This window comes from Lissotriton helveticus, chromosome 11, assembly GCF_964261635.1.
Source record: "Lissotriton helveticus chromosome 11, aLisHel1.1, whole genome shotgun sequence".
In the NCBI taxonomy this organism is placed as follows: Eukaryota; Metazoa; Chordata; class Amphibia; order Caudata; family Salamandridae; genus Lissotriton; species Lissotriton helveticus.
Window position 1 is genome coordinate 74,363,210 of NC_136072.1, and position 11,236 is coordinate 74,374,445.

At 50.3% G+C, this 11,236-nt stretch overlaps 1 protein-coding gene across 3 annotated transcripts in view; it reads left to right on the forward strand.

Moving 5' to 3' along the window:
- The window catches only part of LOC144791099 (dehydrogenase/reductase SDR family member 4-like), a 194,971-nt gene that overhangs the window by 147,380 nt on the left and 36,355 nt on the right, over positions 1-11,236 (forward strand). For all 3 annotated transcript variants that reach the window (XM_078665757.1, XM_078665756.1, XM_078665758.1), the window contains one exon: positions 5,845-5,900. In XM_078665757.1, coding sequence (XP_078521883.1) covers positions 5,845-5,900 — 56 coding nt within the window. The remainder of the gene's footprint in view (positions 1-5,844; positions 5,901-11,236) is intronic.

Consider the following 11,236-nt stretch of genomic DNA (forward strand, 5'->3'; position numbering starts at 1 on the left):
ACAAACCTAAAGAAACTGAGTCTAGGGATAGGATGAGATTGTTTGTGGTGTGTAATGAAAGGAAGTATCCCTCCAATGATATCAGAGAGGGAGGGGCTAATTCCTTTGTGGTCAGTGAGGGGGAAGCCCCTGAGATTGATAAAATTGGGCCTACTAGAAATTGTATGTTGGAAGGGGCCTCTGCTGCATGTGAGTAAATTGTATCCAAAAACAGTATGGGCAACCAGATTAAAATGTTGTTATGAAGATAAATAATTCACAATGGGGGCAGTTTATAGACCTTCCCAGAACCACCACTGCTGGTTAGGTCCTCCGCTGAGTGGGGGTGAGTTATTGACACACGTTAAATTAACATGTCCACTCGATGCCGCTACCCGATGGGCCCAGTCTTGAATGAATTATAGATTGGCTACCGCACCCACGGACATCACACGCCACTGGTGCTATCAGACTGGTAATATCTAGGTTATTACACCACATTATCAGTCACTTAGTGTAGATTTCAACTTTCATATTAGGTCCTGAAGAATTGTTGCCTGATCCCTCCTGGGACAACCAAGGCAAGAAACATGTTGACCGCATGAAGCATAGGGCAACTGTCTATAACATCACTATAGATAGTCACCATTACTCTTTTTAATCAGGGGGGGGAGACAGGATTTTTAAATTAGTTGCCCTGATCCTCCCTTTTCCTGTTTTAACTCACTTGGTCTTTTTAGAAACCACAACACGACACTTCTACACTTTAGGGCCCCTTACACACGCTCACCATGCAGCAAGGAATAAAAGATCTCTGCCAAAGAGCCCCCACTGAGGGTGCCCGTCGGGTATTGCAGTGCCGACCCGACAAGGAGGGTGCCCAATGATGAAGCATGACACCCAGCGGGCTGGGTGTGTGAGGGCGCTAATTCCAAAAGGAGGGATTCCCCATCCTCCCTCTTGATAGCCAGCTATTTACACTCACTCAAAGTCACTGTCAGCCACCTTAGGAACTGCATACTCCTTTCCTTTGTTTTTGGCAGTTCATAGATAGTCATGATATTTGCCTTTTCCAGGAGACTTGGAGTATAACACCTGCTTTTAGAAATGGGTTCACGTCAATTTGCACTAATGTAACACAGCCCTCAAGGAAAAGTCTTTTGGAATCCGAGCAATTTAGTTTAGGACAGCATTACAATGTTCGATTATAGCCCTATCCTTTAATGCCTTGGACATATTGACGGATGGAGTGCGTTTTTATGCCAGCAACTTCTTGGTGTTATTTAATATGTACAATTGGGTGGATGGGCCTAACGAGGAAACCCTGAACCCCTCTACAGTGAAATGGACTAAAAGGGCAGCACAACAATTTTTAAGTGAGGTCAAAATATGACCTTAGAGCAGCAAATGGGAGAACTCTACCTCATACTGAGGGGAAGACACACGTTTAATAGACTGGGCCATTCTAGTTGGATCGATTATTTTTAATCAACTTTACCCTTTGGCCATATGTGAAGGATATGCCTGTAATAGATAGGGCTGATAGTGACAGGAATGCCGGAGCCTGTCATTACTGCATTCCATATTGGACAGCCCCTGAATCCGAGGTCATATTCAAACAAGCATTTACAATGCAATGGTTTCGCCTTTGGAAAAGTTAGAGCTATTGGCATTGTAAATGACAACATTTGTATTTATTTGGTTTTGAAAACAGATAAATAAATGGCATTGTCATTTACATTGCCATTAGCTTAATCTCTCGCAAATGTGAGACCTATTGTACCCTACGGACGAGCTCAGCAGACAGCAGTTACTACCACACACACCCAGAGCCACACACACACACCCAAAGCCAGCCACACACCCAAAGCCAGCCACACACACCCAGAGCCAGCCACACACACCCAGAGCCAGCCACACACACCCAGAGCCAGCCACACACACCCAGAGCCAGCCACACACACCCAGAGCCAGCCACACACACCCAGAGCCAGCCACACACACACACACACCCAGAGCATTTCAGCAATAAAAAGCAAGCAGCATTCATCTAGAGCAAACTGTTCAGAATGGGGAATAATCTGCGACCTCAGATCCCCCGCAGTTATTCCCCCATTTCGATATTCAAACCTTATATTAGCACAGAACTGCTGCAACTGGTAATTACAACACTTGACATTGTCGGCAATTATAGTGTTAACGCAGCGTTTAAAGCTGACGTCATGAGACCCTAAATGGGAAAGATTGATCCTCTTGGAAACAGCGGGCTAGAATAATACTGCAATTCAATGTACATGAGATACTCACAGTAATATTTTTAGGGTCAAATGCAGGCTCCTTCGGGGGCTCGGAGGCGGCGGGCGCAGGTGCTGCGGCAGGAGCCGCCTTGGCGTCCTTCTTGGGTTCAATCTTCTTGGGGGGCATGATGGGGCCTGGAGTCTGTGGGAACTACCCCCTGCAGGAGAAAAGAAGTAGAGTTTTCAAATCAGCAGAGAAAATGAGGAGCACAGTAGTGAGGTGCGTTGAAAAGAAGCGCAGAGAAGCCAGGCAAGTGGGGGGAATGAGGCGCAGTGAATACTGACAGCTGAAGAAAAAGACGAGCAGACAAAAACGGGGACGTAGCACACCAGGGTGAATAATGAAAAGTAGATTATAGTCTTGGGGTAAATGGAGGACAATGGCGCGGTGAGGGCAAAGAAGAAGCGGAAAGTACCACTACGAGTGGAGAAAAGGAGGAGCAAAAAGTAATTAGGATAATGGAAAAAAGGAGGAACAAGTTGCCCTGGTGTCAATGATGAGCCATGAAAGTAGAGGAGTAGCGGGGGATGAAAATGCGTGCACAAAAGGAGGAGCAGAAATACCGAGATGAACGGAGAAGAGGAGGAGCAGAGAGCACAGAGGTGAGCAGGACAGCAGGAGACGTCGCTGCACCCCTATATACCTCCAGACCTTGGCTTCTGGGGGCGGACCAGCCGCAGGAGCAACTCCGGCTGACTATAAAAGGAGGCTGCCCGGCGAGAGGGGCCTGGCGGCAGCGGAGGGGCGCGGGCGGTGAAAATTGTCCTTTGTCAAGAGCCCCCATCACCCCCAAGCTGTTGGTTCATCCCCGAGGGGTGGGGCACGCACATAATACCCTCGCAAAGCAGGCCCGGGAGGCAGCTATAGATAGCTCACGGGCACAGCGCCCGTGTACGCCTGTACGGTGTACAGAGGGGCCTGGACTCGGGAGGGGACTCTGCAAATAGCCGATTTAACCTTAAGGAAAAAGCTAGAAGTGTTAAAATGGGAAAAGACGCAAGGCATTCATAGAGGCGAGCGAGAGCTCAGGTGAATATAATGGCATTGAGATCGAAAATCTCCGAAGCAAGGGGCCGGCCGCTCTCTCGGCCACAGCCCGGGGCTCCTTCCACAGGCTCAGCTCCGAAATGTTCACTGAAAATCGGAATGTTTTGATGGGGGCTTATGCCCTCTCTGCAACCTTCACCAGATGACCCCTCCCGTCACCCGCTCAACATTCTGTCCCCGCCCCCAGCACCCCCACTGCTCCATCTTCACGTTGACTCGCCTCATCAGCATCCCACTCTCCATCAGGGCAGGCGGGAGGCGCCCTCACTACAGCATCTCCACGCACTGCCCTCCCCAGAAAGCCCCACTCAGCGAGCTCCACTTCCAGCCTTCATCCGCTCCGGCAGGCGACCCTCCCCCCGCCGTCTTCCCATTTGTGCTCCGCGGTTCCTCCCACTCCATCATCCCCACAATCAATTCTACCCTGCCTCACTTCACCATCTACACATTCTACCCTCCCTCACTCCACCATTTCCACATTCTGCCCTCCCTCACTCCACCATTTTCACATTCTGCCCCCCTCACTCCACCTTCTTCCCCAGCTCTGCAAATGTCCGCCCCACCCCCTCCTGTCCCTCAGTAGAGGGGCAGGAGGTGCTGGGGACGCGGCGCTATCCGAGGCATCTGTGTGGGAGTCGGCGGGGGGAGGGGAGGGATCACTGGTCCCCACTAACCTGCTCGGATCTGGGCAGCTGTTTGCAGAAGCTCTGCCGTCGCAGGAGGGGGGCAGAGAGGCTGCACGCGAGAGCGTGGGCTCCCCGCCTGCTAATGAAGGGGCACGTGCAGACAGGGTGACGTCAAAGGACAGGCAGCTGTCAGCGAACCGAAAATTGTGCGGGAGGGAGAGAACACGGACGACGGGAGGGGGGGCGGGAGAGAACACGGACGACGGGAGGGGGGCGGGAGAGAATACGGACGACGGGAGGGGGGCGGGAGAGAACACGGACGGCGGGAGGGGGGCGGGAGAGGACACGGACGGCGGGAAAGGGGAGGGAACGGGAAAAAACATAACTCCGCCCAGGGAAAAAATCTCGGGAACGCCCCCGAATCTGGTCCGGCCTTGACGGACAGATCCGGCACCCAATGGCTAGCCTCCATTTATGGAGCTAGCCAATGAGAGCCGGGGGACGTTCCCGAACTCCTTATTGTCAACATAGGATTTCACCTGCGCCGAAAAGCTGCGCAGAGCGCACCCTCGGCAGGCGAAACCCAAAAAGGGATGTTGTATTCACTAACAACGGGAAAACCATTAGGTGGCAATCGGTCAAGAAGCGCCCAGAGGCCCTGTGACTGGCAATTAGTAAAGTCAAGGAACAGATAGCGAAACTGGACGGTTTATGTCCAGAAGAGAGAGTTTTGCCTCTGGAAGAAGATCATTTTGCCGACATTGGAGGTCGCATGGTACAAGATAGCAAGCGTGCCAACAAGAATCTGAATGAAGCCCCAGAGTACAATAAAGCCTGTAGGTTTGTAAAGGCAGGGTTACTATCCGCAGGCAAGTCTAAGAACAGGCTTGGTCTAGTGCTACTTAGGGCTAACTAGGAAAGAGAATTGGCAAAAGCCAAGCAAGATTGGGAGAATACACTCTGGGAAAACCTGTTCCTTGCTATGAGCAGTAAAGATAATAGAGGATTTTGTAAAACCGAGCAATCAGGGAAATTGGCTCTAGGAAAGGAACTGGAATATTTTGTACAGCTCCACGACTGGGTGATTCATTTCATTAACTTGTATTCCTGTACCGAGGACTCCTCATGGGTTGGCATTGATTCCTTGCTGGCTGCTAAATTAAGGTATCATACCACTCTGGAATTTGAGATCTGGGAATCTGTGAAGGCTCTCAGGACTAGGCTCAGGAGTTGGTGAGACAACATTAGGATCGTGGATATGACTGAATTTAAGGTATGATGTATGACGTATGATGGTATTCCTGGAACCCAGATGATATCCATCTTTAGCCTTCCATACTGGATAAGGTGTAGAACACATACTACTTGACGTAGAGTTGATTAAATGAAAATCCAAATTTGTCATGAAATTAGCTGAGTAGGGGCCTGATATAGATCCCGGCAGATGGATTACCCCATCACAACAGTGATGAATAATCCATCTACCAAAATATAAATCCCACTATATCCTATGGGATTTATATTTCGTCAGATGGGTTATCCGTCATTTCTTGTGATGAAGTAATCAGTCGGACGAGACCTAAATCAAGCCCAAAAGTTCCTCCACTACCCTACACCCTAGGTGGAGAGATTACACAGGTGGAATCTCTTAATTTAACATTTTCTCTAGTTTTAGGATTTTCTTTGATCGTCCAACTTTTGATCAAGTACTCGGAAATTTTGATTTTTTAATATTGAGTCTGGGTCAGTGTATGAATGAAGGATCAGATGCAGAACATGACCTTACTGTTCTGTAATGCAAGGCTCCAAATTATAAATGACGGAAATTGTGGGAGACTGTGCAACCCTGTAAACAACCCTGAAATTCATTTTTGTCTGCCTTTTCTTTAAACAGGTGTGGACTAATGAATCTCTTTTGAACAACATGAAGGCACTGTATGGATTTCAAAGGTAATATATGTGCTTTTTCTTTAGAATAACATTGGTCTCATCACAGTCATGCTTCAAGCTGACTGAGGTAAATCTCCTCCTTCAATATGAACCTCAAGTGTGGGCAATCAGTTTCATGCATTTGCTACCTGGAGTAAAATGTAGCCTTTTGCTTACCTGTAACATTATTCCTTTAACTGCAGTATGGTTCATTGTGAAGGCACACACAGCTTTTGTGTGCTCTTTGCATTCTCTGAAGTCATTTTCTGAGTCTTTCTGAGCTTTTACCGTTACTTATAGATTCATTGAGTTAAGGATTGCTAAATTTATGCTGTATTTGCTTACCATTTTAACCACACCAAAGTTGGGTGTTGTTACAAATCAACATAACAGCACCCTCCCTTTACATTCATATCATTATTGCTCTGTGAAACCTGTCTTGCTTCTTAGTTTTGATATCTCCAAAAATGGATAAATTCACACAGTGCACAGAGACATTCCAGGAGTAGTTCTGTGAAGCTGTGCCAGCCACACATTCCATTTTTTGCCGGTGATGGAGTTCAATTTATCAATATGATCTCCAAAAAGCAGTTAGTACTTAGTAACTGCTCCTTCCATATAGGAAAAACATTTTCTGTTTGAGAAACACCTCCCATTCACCCCCAGTTTTTTGGGGCTGCCCTTTCCCTCCATTTACACAAGGGATAACTATTTACTACTAGAACAAATCTCCACATATATCCAAGGTAGGTCTATGCAAGCCAAACATTTCTGAATGCCCTTAAACTTGCATGTCTGGATGTGTTTACCTATTAAGAAAGACATCCTCATCCCTGAAACCTCATAGCACTCTCCTTGGAGCCGATTTTCTTGAAATGTAATATTTATAGTATCCTGTTGTAATATGTATTGTTAGAAAATATATTTGTTAGTGTAAAGTAATGTTTTTTTAGTACAAAACAAATGTTTGCACTTGTAAACTGAGGTATTTGTGCTTCTATGTTAAAATGCTATTGAGATAAGAAAATGCCTTTGAGAAAATGCTTTTGACATATTGTCTATTTTGAAAATATATTACTGTCTTTATTCTGTTCTTTGTAAGAATTTCGAGATGCCTTACCATGATACCTACGTGAGAAAGCCTGGTGTAGGATATCGGTACAAAAGGGGGTGGTGATGGACGGAGCATCTGAACCAATCAAACACTCACACCCAGTCAACAGATCTGGGTTTAGTCCATCACCGTTCTTTAGCCCACTCTGCCACCCCAGTTCAGACATGGCCATATGCAAATCAGTCTGACCCTGTGCCTCATGGGAACAGTCCAGCCGGAACTGCCAAGCCATGCCTTCCCTGGACCGGAATCAAGCTTCCTAGGACCGGTTTCTGGCATTTCAGCCGTCTTCAGCCAGGCTTGCTTGAATCCAGTGGCAAAGTGAGCAAGGGACTCAACGTCTGAGCATACCCTGCCAACTTATGGCGACAGACAAAGCGGTACAAAAGGGGGTGGTGATGGACGGAGCATCTGACCAAATCAAAAACTCACACCCAGTCAACAGATCTGGGTTTAATTCATCATTGTTCTTTACCCCACTCTGCCACCCCAGTTCAGACATGGCCATATGCAAATCAGTCTGACCCTGTGCCTCATGGGAACAGTCCAGCCGGAACTGCCAAGCCATGCCTTCCCTGGACCGGAATCAAGCTTCCTAGGACCGGTTTCTGGCATTTCAGCCGTCTTCAGCCAGGCTTGCTTGAATCCAGTGGCAAAGTGAGCAAGGGACTCAACGTCTGAGCATACCCTGCCAACTTATGGCGACAAAGCGGTACAAAAGGGGGTAGTGATGGACGGAGCATCTGAACCAATCAAACACTCACACCCAGTCAACAGATGTGGGTTTAATCCATCACCGTTCTTTAGCCCACTCTGCCACCCCAGTTCAGACGTGGCCATATGCAAATCAGTCTGACCCTGTGCCTCATGGGAACAGTCCAGCCGGAACTGCCAAGCCATGCCTTCCCTGGACCGGAATCAAGCTTCCTAGGACCGGTTTCTGGCATTTCAGCCGTCTTCAGCCAGGCTTGCTTGAATCCAGTGGCAAAGTGAGCAAGGGACTCAACGTCTGAGCATACCCTGCCAACTTATGGCGACAAAGCGGTACAAAAGGGGGTAGTGATGGACGGAGCATCTGAACCAATCAAACACTCACACCCAGTCAACAGATGTGGGTTTAATCCATCACCGTTCTTTAGCCCACTCTGCCACCCCAGTTCAGACGTGGCCATATGCAAATCAGTCTGACCCTGGGCCTCATGTGAACAGTCCAGCCTGAACTGCCAAGCCATGCCTTCCCTGGACCGGAATCAAGCTTCCTAGGACCGGTTTCTGTCATTTCAGCCGTGTTCAGCCAGGCTCGCTTGAATCCAGTGGCAAAGTGAGCGAAGGACTCAACGTCTGAGCATACCCTGCCAATTTATGGCGACAAAGCGGTACAAAAGGGGGTGGTGATGGACGGAGCATCTGAACCAATCAAACACTCACACCCAGTCAACAGATCTGGGTTTAATCCATCACCGTTCTTTAGCCCACTCTGCCACCCCAGTTCAGATATGGCCATATGCAAATCAGTCTGACCCTGTGCCTCCTGGGAACAGTCCAGCCCGAACTGCCAAGCCATGCCTTCCCTGGACCGAAATCAAGCTTCCTAGGACCGGTTTCTGGCATTTCAGCCATCTTCAGCCAGGCTTGCTTGAATCCAGTGGCAAAGTCAGGAAGGGACTCAAAGTCTGAGCATACCCTGCCAACTTATGGCGACAAAGCGGTACAAAAGGGGGTGGTGATGGACGGAGCATCTGAACCAATGAAACACTCACACCCAGTCAAACGATCTGGGTTTAATCAATCACCGTTCTTTAGCCCACTCTGCCACCCCGGTTCAGACATGGCCATATGCAAATCAGTCTGACCCTGTGCCTCATGGAAACAGTCCAGCCCGAACTGCCAAGCCATGCCTTCCCTGGACCGGAATCAAGCTTCCTAGGACCGGTTTCTGGCATTTCAGCCGTCTTCAGCCTGGCTAGCTTGAATCCAATGGCAAAGTGAGCGAAGGACTCAACGTCTGAGCATACCCTGCCAACTTGCGGCGACAAAGCGGTACAAAAGGGGGTGGTGATGGACGGAGCATCTGAACCAATCAAACACTCACACCCAGTCAACAGATCTGGGTTTAATTCATCATCGTTCATTAGCCCACTCTGCCACCCCAGTTCAGACATGGCCATATGCAAATCAGTCTGACCCTGTGCCTCATGGGAACAGTCCAGCCTGAACTGCCAAGCCATGCCTTCCCTGGACCGGAATCAAGCTTCCTAAGACCGGTTTCTGGCATTTCAGCCGTCTTCAGCCAGGCTTGCTTGAATCCAGTGGCAAAGTGAGCAAGGGACTCAACGTCTGAGCATACCCTGCCAACTTATGGCGACAAACCGGTACAAAAGGGGGTGGTGATGGACGGAGCATCTGAACCAATCAAACACTCACAACCAGTCAAACGATCTGGGTTTAATCCATCACCGTTCTTTAGCCCACTCTGCCACCCCGGTTCAGACATGGCCATATGCAAATCAGTCTGACCCTGTGCCTCATGGGAACAGTCCAGCCCGAACTGCCAAGCCATGCCTTCCCTGGACCGGAATCAAGCTTCCTAGGACCGGTTTCTGTCATTTCAGCCGTCTTCAGCCAGGCTCGCTTGAATCCAGTGGCAAAGTGAGCGAAGGACTCAACGTCTGAGCATACCCTGCCAATTTATGGCGACAAAGCGGTACAAAAGGAGGTGGTGATGGACGGAGCATCTGAACCAATCAAACACTCACACCCAGGGAGGCGCTAGAGGGCGCACAGCAGCATGGCCGCACTGCCGTGAGGCTCCTGCAGCCCGGAGCTCTCATCCGGTCATTTATCCTTCCCAACGTCACCATTCGACACTCTGACCCTGGATTATTGGCTGGTGGGCTGTGGACTGCACTCGGTCCGCTTCCCGAACTGATCGGAGGTCCTGTCCGTTTTTACAGGGTCCGGAAGATTCACCGCTGAGCGTCCTGGAGGTCTGGTGCTCTGCTGCCCGGCGTCTCGGTCCACTATAGACCGCTGCCTCACACGTGGGGTGGAGGCCTCATCCCATCCCCCTCGGGGTCTCTTCGATGCTCTCCGCCTGGACTTGGCTGTCGGCCTTGTGTGTGGCTCTAACCCGGTGACGGGGACTGTGCAGCATCGTCGTGGAGTTCGCCCTGAGCTGCAGTGGAGGAACTGCGGCGGGGGCGCCGATCCGCCTACGGCCTCAAGGCACAGCAATTACACGGTAGGGAGTGGCGGGGCATGCATGCCTGCTCGTGCCCCCGCCTGTGCTGACCTCCTGACCGACTGGCCCCTGCAGGATACGAGGGGTGATTGTCTGTAGCTGGGGAGGCAGCTTGTGGAGGTACTGGCTGATCGCGCTGCTGGGGGGCCGCTTTCTCTACCGTCTGGCGCCGTTATCCTTCAACAGTTACTGATCACTGGAGCTCGCCATGTTGGACTTGGCGGGGCCCGACTGGCTGCGCTGACTACTGGTGCCCCCCTACTGTGTTTATGTGTGCCACGCTGCTATGGACTGTACTGCTCTGCTCCTTGGGGGAAGGCATAGTAGCTGATACCTGCGTGTTGACTCGATAGCGCTTTGTGCGTGGCGCTCCATTCATTGATCTGTGGTGTGCTGTGGTGTGCCTCTGCTGTGCCCTTTCGGACTCCCCTTGCCTGCTGCCGCTGTGACTGCCCCCTACTTTCCCGGTGGAGGCTGCATGCTGTGCTTCTTGTAGGGTGCTGGTGATACTGCGTGGGTGTAGTGCTACTGCGCCCTAATTCTGGATTTTGCTCTGCTGGGGGGCTACATTGGACGCATAACATCGGCTGGGGTCAGTGGACTTATACCCGGAGATCTCCCTACATCTCCTTGCGGCTGGTAACTGCTACTGGCTCTGTGTGCTTGACCATGGGGAAGCCGGACAATAAGCAACCTAAACTTTCATTTGACTCTGCGGCTTCCAGGAGGGGCGCTCGCCTGATGCAGGAGGCTGGGAGCTCCCGCTCCCCCCCCCTGCCTGTCGCTGAAGCTAGTCCGCAGCCTACTGCCCCGGATTTCCAGCAGATGATGCAGGAAATGCGGCAGGGATTTGCTACCATTGTGGATAAAGTGGACAAACTATCCTCACGCATGGACGCGGTGGTGCAAAAACTTGATGTTCATGAGGAACGCCTGACCGTGGCGGAGCAACGCATCTCGGATCACGACGACACCTCGGCCACTCATACCACGCAGCTGGCA